The sequence below is a fragment of the Enhydra lutris genome, unplaced genomic scaffold (assembly GCF_002288905.1).
Source record: "Enhydra lutris kenyoni isolate GAN:26980312 unplaced genomic scaffold, ASM228890v2 scaffoldscaffold219, whole genome shotgun sequence".
NCBI classification, from domain to species: Eukaryota; Metazoa; Chordata; class Mammalia; order Carnivora; family Mustelidae; genus Enhydra; species Enhydra lutris.
The window spans coordinates 108,883-123,418 of record NW_019154303.1 but is presented as its reverse complement, the minus strand read 5'-3'; the positions used below and the strand labels follow the sequence as shown (position 1 = coordinate 123,418).

Sequence of the window (14,536 nt, the reverse complement as noted above, 5' to 3'; positions counted from 1 at the left end):
CCGAACATTTCGGAGGCGTGGCCGCCCTTCGTGGTGGCTGAGCACCCAGCGTCCCACGGCCTCGTGAGGGGCTTTCGCTGATCCGTCGCCCGCTTGAGTCGGGAAGAAACTTCCCAGCTCGTTCTCCGCTTTGAGCGAGGAGCCACACACACGGACCTCGCTCTTCGCTCCGAGGAAAAGCATCTCTGTAACGTCCCGATCGCGACATGGGCACCTGGGTCAGGCCCCTGCCACCAGCGGGCACGGCAGCCCGCGACGGCGAGGGACTCCCACGACTCACCACGGCCGGCTGAAAGCCTCGACTTCTTGCAGCGAAGGACCAGCTCCTGTCGGCAGTCGTCGGCACCGTCCACGATGGCGTGGAGCTGGTCCGGGCTGGCCGTGTACTTGAAGAACACAGGCTGGGGGCTTTCTCCGTTCGAGCTTTTGACTTCGGCCAGCTGGGAGCCATTGTGCTGTACCGAGGTCCAGGTGGTGTCCTCTGGGCGGAAACAGGGTTGGGAGGGAGACAGGGACTGTGACTAGGTTGGAGCAGTTAAACATAATGTGAAAGTCGGAAGCCTCCTTTATCTGAATTAGGGTGTTAATGTTTGTAGCGATCAGGTCTCTTTGGCGCTGGAGTCAGCACAAGGGACACTGTTAAGCGTTAGGAATGGGGACTCTCTTTACTGGAATTCGCGTTACCCTGAAGGCAGCCAACATTGGTAGGGCCAGTTCTTAAATTCTGCGATACGATAGCCAAAGTTATAAATACAACGTTTGTCCCTTAATTTACGTCTTTCCATTACTGTAAGAAGCAGCTAAATTGCTACTGTCTGTGTAAACACCCTTACATCAATATGCGTATCCCTCTTCACTGGACCGAGCGTTTTCCTCTGGTAATCAAAGAAATGCACAGGAGACACACGGGGGGATAAGCAGCTCACGCGATCATGCAAGACGGTAGGAGACAGGATGTTTGACAAAAACTGACTGATCGTGTGTCAGCACCTCGTGCGTGCCCAGCCCCAAACGAGCACCCGCTGGAGTCACTAATATAACCATTCCTGTCAGGAACAACTGTGGGAGGCCGCAATAAGGCTTGAGACGAGGACCAAACCAGGCCCTGACTTGTGCCTCCTTTAAAGTCCGAATAACCTAACGAAAGGTTTAGGACGGGAAAAGTTGAGTAGCACTGAGACAGGGTCTGCGCTATGTGTTGTGCGCTCGCCTGTGTGACTTCCCACACGCTTGCTAAACAAATGAGAACAATTCGGTTGGGGTCATCAGTTCGTGGCGGGTCCCTGCTGCCCTAGTACAGCCCGTAAATTACTTCCAGGTTTGCTGGATCAATGCGGAACACTTGTACTGGCATCAGCCGTCTGGCGTCACGAGGCTGCTTATAGTGAAGTGTGAGACTTACTATGGGAACTCGAGGTTGTTTAACTAGACACAGATGTATTGCTTCTCCTATTGTAATATCACTGTGTATATATGGCCTTAATGCTTTGAATAAACTTAGCACTGTTGGACATCCTCCTCAGTGCTCCTCCTGCCCCCATCTCTCTGCTTCTTGAGTTCTTCATCCTCACGTTCCTGGTCGATTTGTCGCACCAGCCGTGACAACACACTAATGTCTGCTGGCAAATTCTGACCTGTTTCTGTTCCATTGATTACCCATATTTTTATAGGAGATTTTAAAACAATGGATGAGCACTCCATGGTGTTTAAAACAAAAGAGGAAGATCTCCCTTTCTTCTACCTTCCCCCAAAACCTAGCTCCTCCCACAGTATAAAAGGGCCACGGTTCAGGGGCCAAAAGGCTGGCTTCATGTGGTCCTAACGCAACTTCATTTATAACATCAAATCACATAAAACTTCCTCTGGAACACGCATCCAGTACAGACATGATCGGTTGACTTATTTCCAAATTATAGGGGCTGGAAACAGTCACGTGAGGTTTGTTCCTATTACTTTTAATGGCTAAGACCTAAACAAGGTTAAAAAATCAAATCGATGTTACCAGGAACCCTCAGAGCCCTCCCCGCCCAGCCCTCCCTGTCCTGCCCCAGGAAAAACCTAACAGCCCCACGGGTGCTCACGGGCCCATCGAATTTATTCAGAGATCCAGAGCAGAGAATGTACAGGGGCCATAGCTCAAAGCCTATGAAAAATACGTCAAATATGCAAAATCCAGCAGGAACAGGAGCAGACTGTGAGTCAGCATGACTAACGCAGTCAGTCAGGGAGAGAGTCTTCATAGATCATCCCCTCTCTCCGCTCGTTTAAGGGGCTCTGAGTGTTCCTATAGCAACTTGAATCCCACAGGTTTTTCTCCCCCCCTTTAATCATGTTTTCACCAGACATTTTACACTTCAACATTTTCCTGGAAAATTTCTTAAATGGACCTGGTGTTATTTTTTGTGATTACCTACTCACATTCACGGTCAGGGTTTCTTCCACCAGATGAAAGGGGGTGAGAGCACTGATGGAGAAGCCAGGAGCTGGGCTTGGGGATTCATGGGTTCTAATGCCGAAGGATCATTTATGTCCATGGTTTATGGCACAAAGAGAAATGCTGTGCCTGAGGGGCTCACGCAGGCTGGTGGCCGTGTGGGGGACTCACGGTTGTGCATGTTACAGTGTAATCAGAGAACTCTTTCTTGAGTGGAGAGAAGGGAAAGCATGAACAGAATCTCAAAGCTACCTTTTGAAAAAAAGAGAAATTTCAATGCTTGTCCTTTCTAGAAATATCACTTGCAAGGCCCCAGCAAGGGCTTGTTATGTTTCCTTGATATAGCACAACATGGGATTTTCATAGATTTCCAGCTGTAGCTGGGAAGGCACCCTGGAGAGGCGGCGTTACGGAAGCTCTCGAGGACGAGGAGACAGACCAAGGAACTGAAGGGACCAGCATGATGGAAAGACACTTTGCTGTTATGCACCGTAGTATGGAGCACAAACGAGATCGGGGGAAATTAACTGTAATGGGGAAAATCTCCAGCAGGACTTTCAAACTGTTGCATGAGGCCCCATCATATCACGTTCTCCGGCTCTGCAGAGCCTCTCGTCTGCCCACAAGCAGGGAGGCTAACCGGGGCTCCTGGCCCACCATTCGCTTGGGCAAACCAACCTACATTAATGTGACGCTTTGGTTTGGTAAGCAGGATATAAAAAAATAACACTGACTCACCATATCATATGGCACCCCTAGTTTCTCTTTTTATTTTGCCAAATTATATCCACTTGGCAACCTGCAACACTTCGTACACTGTGGGTTGTATCTCTGAACTATATAAGGCATCTTTTAAGGGAAAGCAGGTGGTCAAATGGGGAAAAGGAAACAGATGTATATTTTCCACGGTCGGGGAAATGTGAACCCAAGGTGGGTCTGCTATGCTCATTTTCCTCTCCCTAAGGGAAAAGAAGAAAAAAGACTTGATTGTAAAAACCCTGATGCCTGTCTAGGTGGTCAGTCTGCCCCTCACAATATGGACATTGATCTCCAGGAAAGGGAAGGCAAGAATCCCCTTTCCGACAGATGCCTGAAATGAAGTCCAAGCTGGGTCCAACACCACCTCTTCAGAAACAACACAAGCTGCCTGCATCTCTTCTGACGGGAAGTGGGTGCTTGAGTTCAAAGACAAGGAGGAAGGCAACATGCGAGGCAATGGGACCCGTTGCCTCCTACGTGCAGAAGAAGAACCAGTGGAGGATGGGCACTTACAGTGACATAGGATGGCAGAGGGATGGGAAGACTAGCAGGCATCCCTGGAGTCACCAAGATGACATGAACACTGTGTTCTGGGCAGGAGAGCCCCAAACCTTCTCAGGACTCCGCAGCGTCATGATCCAGAGGAAAACACCACAGCAGGTGGCTCCCATCTGTCTCACAGCCCAATCCTCCAGCTGCCCAGAAAATGGAAGGGAAGCCTGGGAACATCTACTCACCCAACTTCAGGAAACTGTGCCACGTCACCACGCAGTGTGGCCACCAGACCTTCTGAGGTACTCAAGTTCTCAAAGAGCACTGAGGCCTATGACCTTTCCAGAGTGCCTCATGTACCTGGGTCTTATCCTGGATTTCAAAGGAAAACACTCCCAGGGAAAATAGAACCAGATCACGGGCTCTGATGGGCACACAGAGCTGGGAGGGCCAAGCAGCTGCTGTGAACATCCAGTGGGGGCCAGAGGGAGACAATCGGTGGCTCTGATCTGCCCCTGCCCCAGACCTAGGAGGCACCGGCCCTGCCGTGTTGTCCATGTGCCATAGCCCAGGAGGATTGGACGCTTGTACTTCACCAAGGAGAGGGACAGCTCCTTGCAGCAGGCAGCCCCTGGGTCCTGGGAGAGGCCCAGAGGCCGTGCTGTCTCAGCCCCACCCCTTTGGGTCCCTCCGGATCAGTATTTGCATTAGGGACCTTACAAGGGCTGCCGTTCTTGTCATGGTTCGGAGGCCTTGAGCTTTGCATGATTCACTTTAGTATTTTCCAAGCAAGACAATGCTCTGAGACGCAACTAGACACCCCCAAGAAGTGTAGCTACTTCACAGCCTTCTTCTCCTGGGGTTTCAGAGGGTCATCTTGTCACTTAACAGGTCACACTAAGTGTAACCTTATGTGTCTTCTCAGTCATTAGTGTGGACACCTGCTATTTAACATGGAGGGACACAGGGCCCCGCCCCTGGAACCTCCCACGTGTCAGTACCGTGGAATGTCATTAGTGTCTCCCCCTGCATTTCAGCCCGCCACACAGCAAGAGAGCAGAGCAGTTTCCTCGGAGAGAACACTGTGTAGACACTTACAAAATTAGACACAGACAGAGCACTGTGTCACGGTCAACGGGAGAATATGGGCCCTAATCAGTGCTCTTGGAATCATCAAAAAATTCTCTAAGCCTTCGATGCCAAATATGGTAAATGAGGAGACTGAACCAGGTGACGTCAAAAGACTGAAAACCACGGTTCTGGCCGTCTTCAAAGGCCATTAACCAGGCACGATGCTGGCTGAGCCGCCATCTGAGGGCTGGGCTCTTACTGCTTGTCGAGACCATCTTCCTGTCCATCCACAGGCAGGGCTGTGCTGATGGGAGCGGGAAGATGAACTTTCCCAAAACACATGTCTCTCAACTCCCTTGGGAGCAGGGACAGGACCTGGTCTGGAAGTTGTGTGTTCCCACGCACACTGGGCGTGCCTACTTTGGCGACTCCCTTTAGAAGGTGCAGGAGATCAGCCAGAATGATGTCTCCTCCGTGGGAGCAGGAAGGATTTCTTCCAGGCAAAAGCCCATAGAAAAGAGATGCAGGGTCATGGTGCGTGACCATCATCAAAGAGCAGATTTTCTCTTTCTTTTTTTTTTCCTTATAAATTCTAACATCTCAACATTATAGAACCTTCTGGAAGAGATGCAATTTTTGAGCAAAACTTGCCACACGTGACATGATGATGCCATACTTACTGTCCGTCTCAGTTTTCAAGGGCAAAGCAGAGAACAACGAAATCACAACTCTTCCCAAGCAGAGAAAAATATATTCCTCAGCAGCTGGTGCATGTGTTCACGAAGGAGACTCTCCAACCCACATGCAGAGCCTTTTTATTTTGTTTTATTTTATTTTATTTTTTACAAATTCCCAGCAAGTGTCCCTATCTACAGGCGTACCTCAGAGAGACGCAGGCCCCGGTCCAGACCACCTGAATAACACATATACCGCAAGACCGCGAGTCAGAAGAACATTTTGGTTTCCACTGCATGTACGGGTCACCTCTCCGCCCTCCTGGAGTCAGTATGAAGTGTGCAATGACATGACGTCTAACAAACGTGCACACCTCGATCAAGAGGGCCTCTTGCTGAACGAATGCCAGCCATCGTCGGCGCTCTCAGCGAGCCGCGATCTTTGCTGCTGGAGAGCCTTGCCTTGCTGTTGGCGCTGCTGACTGATCAGCGTGGCGGTGCCGAGGGTCAGGGCAGCCGTGGCCACTTCTGAAAACAAGACAACGGTGACGTCTGCAGCACGACTGACTCCTCCTCTCCTGAGTGACGTCTTTATAGCATGGGATGCCATCGGGTCGCGTTTTACCCACAGTAGAATTTCTTCCAAACTGTCAACTAAGCTGATGCAATATTCTAAACACTTTGTTCTTTCAACCACCTTCACCGGGCGTAGATCCCACCTCCAGAAACCACTTTCTCTGCTCATTCATCAGCAGCAACTCTTCATGCATTCAAGCTGTATCCGGAGTCTGCAGTGGGTCTGTCCCATCCTCAGGCTCCACTTCTGATTCTGGCTCTCTTGCTATGTCCACCACTCCTGCAGTGACCTCGTCCTCTGAAATCCTGAACCCCTCAAAGTCATCCATGAAGACTGGAATCTACTTCTTCCAAATTTCTAGTTATGGTGACATGTTGATCGCTCCCCATGAATCATGAATGGTCTCCATGGCATCTAGGATGGTGAATCCTTCCCAGAAAGTTTTCAATTGACCTTGCCCAGGTCCATCCAAGGAGTCACTATCCAGGGCAGCTACAGCCTTAGGAAATGTTATTTCTTAATGACGACGACCTGCTGGTTGAAATGACTCCAGATCCATGGGCTGCAGAACGGATGCTGTTAGCAGACATGAAAACAACGTAAATCTCACTGTCCGACTCCATCAGAGCTCTGGGGCGATCGGGTGCACAGTCCGTAAGTGATGATAATGTGAAAGGAATCTTTTTCTTTTTTTCCTTAGGCGGGCCTCAACAATGGGCTTAAAACATGCAGCACGCCATGCTGTGAACAGATGTCCTGTCCTCCAGGTTCTGCTGCTCCGTTCACAGAGCACAGGCAGAGGAGACTTGCCGTAATTCCTAAGGGCCCTAGGATTGGAGACATGATAAATCAGCACCTGCTACACGTTAAAAGTCACCCGTCGCACTGGCCCCGACCAGACAATCAGCCTGTCCGTGGAAGCTGCGAAGGCAGCACGGACGACTCCTGTCTAGCCGGGGAAGTCCTCGATGGCACCTTCTTCCCGTGGGAGGCTCTCGCGTCCACCCTGAAAATCTGCTGGTCAGTGCAGCCGCCTTCGGGAACGATCTCGATCTCCCGGATCTTCCGGATCTCCCGGTCACTTGCGGCAGCTCCCACGGCCACGTGCTGCTTCGCCTTGTGCTGTCGTGCCACGGGCGCGGCCTCCTTCCTGAAACCTCAAGCCCGGATCTCTGCTCGTGTCAGGCTTCGCTCCTGCGGCTGCCTCCGCTCTCTCTGCTGCACAGAACCGGAGAGTCAGGGCCTTCCGCTTCGGCTGAGGAGAATGGCGTGGCTGGCCGGGCCTCTTACCCACTAAACGTTCTCTGTATCAGCAATAAAGCTGTTTCACTTTCCTGTCGTCCGTGTGTTCACTGAGGTAGCACTTTTCATTTCCTTCGTGAGCTTTTCCTTCAATTCACGACTCGGCTAACCGGCATCAGAGGCCTCAGCCTTCAACATGCCTCCCTCACGGAGCTTGAGTCACGTCCAGCCTGTGGTGACAGTGGGAGGCAGCAGCTTCTCCTTCCAGCTGAACACGTAGAGACTACTGTAGGGCTATTAACTGGCTTAAATTCAGTACTGCTGTGTCTCGGGAATAGGGAGCCCAAGGACAGAGAGGGACCTATGGGAGGAAATGGCCAGTCGGTAGAGCCATTTACCAATGAAGTTCACGGTCTTGGACGCACATAGTTCACGGTGCCTGAAAACAGCCCCAATAGTAAAGATCACTGGTCACAGATCATCATAACAAATATGATGGCAATAAAAAAGTTAGAAATACTGTGAGTGTTACCAAAATGTGCCACAGAGACGCCAAGCGAGCAGGTGCTGTTGGAAAATGGGGCTGGTAGACTTGTTTCACCCAGGGCTGCCACAAACCTACAGTGTGTTTCAAAAAAAAAAAGCAAATCCCTTTGATCTGAATCCAAGTTCAGTAAAGCAAAATGCAATAAAATGAGGAAATGAGGTATGCCTATATTTAAAATAGCAAATGCAAACCTATAATAGTCATAATATGTTCAGTGAGCTGAATCACATCTGTCCCCCTCCCTAGTCTGAAGGTCAACGAAAGAAGTTCATTCCTCTTCTTACTCAAACTCGGTGTGGCCCCTGGAAGCCCACAGCACAGCGGTCAGGGGTGAAGATGAGTGATCAAACGCCTGAATTGAACATCTGACTGGAAAGGGAAGTGTTTGACTGGGCTGAGACAGAAGCTGTTGAAGGAAGACAGAGGCAAAAGAAACAGAAAATCCATACAAATCCACCAACATAAAAAGCACAGCAGGATGCCTTCACAGGTGCCCATTCCATAGAGAATTTCCTTTTGAAATTAATGGGAGCGTATGTAAAGCAGCTGACCGGCTGTCCTCCGTTCTACCATGACGCCGGCTGGAGGCCACTCGAAATTTCTGTCATGGGAAGAAGGAGGCTGTTTAAGAAACATGGTGGCTCCGTCAGCACAAGCGTGACAGACTCCATGGTAAGTGCTGGGTCACTGACACACTGAGTCGATGAATCAGGATCCGAGTGGGGCAACGGGCAGTTGTGCAGCAGACCGCATCCTTGGCATGTCCCTCAAGCCCCTGCCGACTCTTACGAATCTGATGCAGAGTCATAGCTCTGCCTTCATGCCATCTCCTCCCTGAGACAAGTGTTCCCATGGTGCCGTGTCTGGGAACCAGTGTTTGGAGGACGACTAGGACCACATCAGAGGACAATTGCGGGGGGTTTCCATGGGGCACGGATGGCCCCACTGTCCCCGAGGGCAGAGCCATCGAGCTCACGTTTCTCATCCCGCCATCAACAGAGCCTCTGTCTCTTCTGCATAGGAAGGGGATCGATCTGTTAACAAATTACATAAACAGTCCCTTCAAAATAGTTTGTTTTGTTTTGGTTGCTTTTATACTAAAGATACTAAAATTTATACAAAGTATATTCAGAGTATATTTTGGCACCAGAGTTTGGAAGGCTGTTTCCAAGTATATACTTGTAGCCATTGCTTTAGAATTTTGTTTTTTGCATGTTTCTCCAAGTGTGAGTATTTGTTTATAATAATTAAAGAATACTTCATCATCCATGGGCATGGTAGCTTCATGGAGAAGGTGACCTTGCAGTGGAAATACTTCCCTCCCAGGAGAAGAAGGCCAGGATCTTAGTTCTTCCACCGTCACAACGAGATCTGTTGGGGAACCTCATGGGACTGTAACTCTGGGTCCTTCCTGGATCACCTTGGATTGTTTTAAACTTTTGATTAAAAACTTCGCAGTGTATCTTCTGGAATTATTTGTCATCTTTGAGTTGGCCTCTGCATTTCTCTGTCTTTAGCATGGCGCTTTCCTTATGGCTTTGAGTTTCATAAAAACTCTTGGCATTTAACATTATTTGGAAATCCTCTCCGCAGTATTTCTAACAAAGCAGGATGTAAGTGTGTGTGTGCACGTGTGTGTGCATGCGTGTGTGTGTGTGTGTGTGTGCACGCGTGCGTGTTCCATGCTCCAGCTCAACCCTAACTCTTGGAACTTTAGGACATTTATTCATCACATAGAATAAGGATATACTAACGTTAGGGGTTTTCTTTTATGAAAGGCAGCTAGAAAATTTCTAAAAACTTAATTACCCAAAAGGTCTTGTGATACAATGATCTGTACTTTGCTTGGTCATTTGCAAAGTAATATGAAGGCATACATGGTTGTTAAGTGTTATCTGATAATAAAACATATAGCAATATCAATCATTAAATCATTACCCCAACATTCATGAATTCCTACACACACAGACACACACACGCGTGCTTTAAAGCTCTAAGACTTTCCAAGATTAAGTTAGAGAGTTTGGAAGATGTTTAATTTACAGAATCCATGCCTTCAATATTATCTTAAGGCATGTGAGCGATTCTGCTGCCTTTGTGGATGCAGTGGTCATTAAATTCCACCACAGCCAATTTTACAAACAGAGCAACAGAACCATGGCCTGGACCAAGAAATGAACAGTGGCGCTGAATTTTACAGCTGCATTGGCTCTATTTCTCCTTTCTGTGATGCGCTTTGCCCTCTTTCCATTTTAATTTTGGTGGACACAGGGCAGGCTGTGCCAATGAAACCAAAGATCCAAGCCCTGTGGCCACGGCTTCTGAATCTGAATGTACATCGGAAAATCTCAGGGAGCTTCATAAAAACACAGCTTTTCCTGGGATGCTGTCGCAGAACCCAATCCTGCTGAGAGCAGAGCTGCCCTTCCGTGGACAGTGGACAAGGGTGTGGGGACCCAGAGATGCCCCATGTTGCTGTGGGATGCTGGACAGCGTCCACCAGCCACCCCAAAGCAAACGGGAGCCTGCTGGTCTGTTCAATTAATGTGTAAAGTCACTCTCCAAAATATGTTTTTAGAAGTTCGTATTGCTGAGGAGATTCTAACTACCCAGCGGGCTTTCAGATGACACACTGCTCTTGTTTTTATGACCAACAGGTCCCCACTAACTATTTGCACAGCTGGCCACCCAAACCTCAGGTGTTCACTGTGGGAATCCTGCTCTCCTCTGCAGACCCGCCTCTTCCCTCTGCTAATACCCGCATCCTCCTTCCAGGGCTCAGATGCAAACATGGAACACGTTCCAGATGCCTGTCTTCCTCCAGCCACATTCGGTCCATGGTTTCGGCCCCCGACTCCCTCCCCTCCTCCATTCCCATCTGCCCCATCCCATCCCCACTAACGGGTCTCCTTGCTCCTGCCGGGCACAGCCTGGTGGCCCAAAGCCCCAACTACTCTGCCACTGGGAGTCCTGGACCTGTCACTTTCCAGTGGCGTGACTCAAGGGTCCCCTCGGGTCCCTCCCCCGGCATCTGTCCAACAGATTAGGATCCCGGGAGCTGCACTCCCTCTGCTTGAAGGTTTGCTCGGGTTTTCTGGAAGCAAACCTAACTTTCAAACTGAGTGCTTCCCTGGATGGCTCTATTTAAAATTGTGACCCCTCCCCCTATCCATGGTCTGTGTGCCCCGCCCCCCCCATATTCAGCGTCACAGCACCTGCCTCCGCGCACCATCCACCTGCTCCAGCAGCAGCTCTCAGGGCTCTGGTTCTGCGCGGACCTGAGCACCGCACACCGGGGGCAGGGAGTGCTCTCCTCCGCTCCCTGCCACGGTGACCGCCCTGCCCAGCGCAGAGCGGGTACTGAGGACACAGGAGCTCCGTGTTGGGAGGCACTGTTTTTTTCAACTCCTCAGTGTGGGGCATTACTTGGACATTTCTCTGAGTCACGCCTGGGAGGAAAGTGATTCGCATCCTCAGGAGACAGTCGGTGAGGCCTTCTTCTTACATAAACTGATCAAGAGATTTTACCTTTTAGAGGATCCTTCTTGCCTCGAGGATAAAAAAAAAAACAAACCCTGGCTTATGTGTCATCAGATAGTTTCTTGTGTTACCCAGAATCAAAACCTGAGATCTGCTCTTGCTTTCTCTTGGCACTTTGACGGAACTGCTCTTCCCTCTGCTAGCGGGCTCGCTCTGAAAAGGCAGCCGCGACGACAGGCCATCAAAACACATCAGCGATGCTATGAAATTCGTGTGAAAACAAGTGTCTAGGAGCCAGCGGCACATTCCAAAGGCACTTTATACATACGCACAACGAAGGCTTTCTGGTGAAGCCTGGACCATGTGTCCACTTGCATGATTAAACTATTTACCTTTCGTATAACCATACATGGCGGACAATCAGGCCGTTAGCTGCCTGTCGTGCCCTTTGCAGCAAATGTCTTTTTTTTTTTCTTTTTAATAAACATGAGCTCGGCCTTGCCAGCCCTGCCAGCGGTTAATTACCAAGAAAACAGCTTCAGTCATTGGAAATGCACTCATCTTTGCCATGTGCCACTGGGGTCATTTTCACTTTTCTCCGGATCTCGAAATTTTTCAGTGTATAAGGAACTTTGCTTATAGGACAAAATATATGAAAATCTTTAAAAGGTCGCAGACTTCTGTGATAATTAGGCATGTGATGGATAGAAGTAGAATGTATTACTGGGATGCCAGCCTCTTTATGTAGCTTTCTCTGTTCTTGGCACTCACTTGAGCCATGAAAACAAAGCAGAAATTGAGTAAGTTGAAGGCCTGTTACAACCACTGGAGCCCAGGATATCTAGAAAGATCCTTACATACTTAATACATTGCATACCTTTCAGCAAAGGCGGTCAATATATTTACCTCCTATCCCGTTGCAATGTTTTGGTCAGTTTCTATGATAAGATGCTTGCCCCAAAGCCCCCAACAGTCATTCATCCATCCAGTGCAAAGTTGGGGGTAGTTCTGGGGCTGGAAGATAAAATTGATCCAATTCAGATCAACACTAGATTCACCATCACCAAAATGCTCAGATTTTGTATATGGAGTGAGATTAGGTGTAGAAACCACAGCAGAACTTCCAGCTTGTCACAAACCGCCATGTCATTCCCCATAAATGACTCCTTCCATCCAGAAATTGCAACCCTATTGGGATGACACGTAGCCAGAGCAGAGAAAGCAAATTATAACCAGGTCAGGGTTACCTGAGAACCATTTACAGCTGACTTTTCTGACCAGTGTCTCAGACTCTGCAGGGTCAGACTCTAAGGTTGTTGAAGTCCCCGCCAGGTCCACACCACTAGAGTAGCACGGGAAGTTTGTAAAGGAGGGTTGTTTCTGCCGGCGAAATGTGACGTGAGCACAGAAGGGAACACAAAACACACACACGCACACACACACGCACACACGCGCGCACACACGCGCGCACACACGCACACGCATGCACACACACACACACACACACACACGGAGGCGTTCGAAGTTGTCATTCACCACGGTACACGCACTGATCCTTTGCAGAACTTGCCTACCTGTATCCATCCGCCATATATAAATGGGTTTCTAGGGACAATGAAATATTGCTTATACATAGTTGCACAGGAACACACATGTTACTCGACGGAGCTAAGCCTCATGGTTTTGCACACAGCAACCAATCACACGAGCTTAACGGGCACAGTAAAGCGTATCAGTAGCGTACCTGTCATGTTGCAGTATACAAGAGCAGGTCCCAGCGGGCCACTTCCGTCTGAATCGATATAGTAGAACCCTGAGGAGTCCCCTCTGTGCCTGTGGGCGTCACAGGACTGCTCGAACAGAGCTGCAAAGGACAGGGGTCTCAGACAGGGCTGCAGTGGGACGGATCCCTCCCTGTCCTTAGTGATGGGATGCTTTCCCCAGTGACACTCGTTCTGCCTTGCTCTCCGGGACGGTTTCTCCAGGGGAGTGTTCCCCTGTGCCAGTCAGGCAGCATGAAGACCCTGAAGCTTGGAGTGAAAGATTTTAAGAGGTTATCACCATGTGTATCTGAACCCTGCCTGCTCTAGCAACAAGATTCATTCCAAAATCATGGTAACTGGCCTCACGCAATCTCCTTCTACTCTGCCCCATGATGTTTAAGTCTCGGAAGTGCACTGGCTTCGTCTCCCTAAGTGATCTGTTATTATCTAATAACCACATCGATGTATTAAATTACTGAGTAGTTATTTCCTCTGTTTACTTAAAATGATCTACTGTGCAATGCATTACTTTCCAGAGGAGTTTTATAAATCAGCAAGTCTCCTTCACTCCATTTATAATATGTGTTTTAAAAGGAAATTTCCTGAAATGCTTTGCAAATGATTATTCAAGCAAATTGAAAGTCAAAATTATATATATATATATATATATATATATATGTATACACACACACACACATGAAATATCTCTCAGTGATTTCAACATATCCCAATTCTTAGTTGAATTTTTTATACGTGCAATAAATATTTTGCTATCACAAGACAAGTGACTAACATCAGTAGATGATGGACTTAATCAATGTTCAGAATAAGTCTAAATGACTAATCAACTGAGTAATAGCTCCCACGTGTCTCCCTCATTTCCTTGACAGGAAAGACCCTTTGAAAACCTAAGAAGTGGCTACTGGCAGCCAGTCAAGGACAATGCGGACTGTATCCCTCAGCCCCCCTAAGGCTGAGACCTGGCATCCATGAACACAGACCCGCAAGTGGCCAGGCCAGAGCCACAGAGCGGAGTGATCCTAGCAGAGACAGAGGGTCCGAGCGTGGGCGGAGGACAGACACCACTCTAAGCTCGCTGGATTATCTACTCTGAAATCTCTGCCTCTTTTGAAAAGCGAGGAGAATCCGGGAGAAGCGGGGCAGCCAGGGCAGAGGGGTTTTCTGCTTTCTCACAGAAGAAGATCAAAGTCATGTCTGCCTGCCCAAGGATTTTGCAAAATACGACATTCTTCTATAAATTATGGCTGAGTGTCAGTGTGTCAAATTAGACTGGCCCCATCTGTCACACACCTAGCACCACCGTCCACTCACGGCCCCATCTGTCACACACCTAGCACCACCGTCCACTCACGGCCCCCATCTGTCACACACCTAGCACCACCGTCCACTCACGGCCCCATCTGTCACACACCTAGCACCACCGTCCACTCACGGCCCCATCTGTCACACACCTAGCACCACCGTCCACTCACGGCC

The 14,536-nt window shown here is 49.1% G+C and overlaps 1 protein-coding gene across 1 annotated transcript in view; it reads right to left on the bottom strand.

Annotated features, from left to right (window-relative positions):
- The window catches only part of LOC111140175 (contactin-associated protein-like 3), a gene marked incomplete at its 3' end in the record, with an annotated part of 131,376 nt that overhangs the window by 40,318 nt on the left and 76,522 nt on the right, over positions 1-14,536 (bottom strand). The window contains exons 11-13 of the mRNA XM_022492516.1: positions 13,021-13,140; positions 281-481; positions 7-185 (exon numbers count right to left, since the gene is read on the bottom strand). Coding sequence (XP_022348224.1) covers positions 7-185; positions 281-481; positions 13,021-13,140 — 500 coding nt within the window. The remainder of the gene's footprint in view (positions 1-6; positions 186-280; positions 482-13,020; positions 13,141-14,536) is intronic.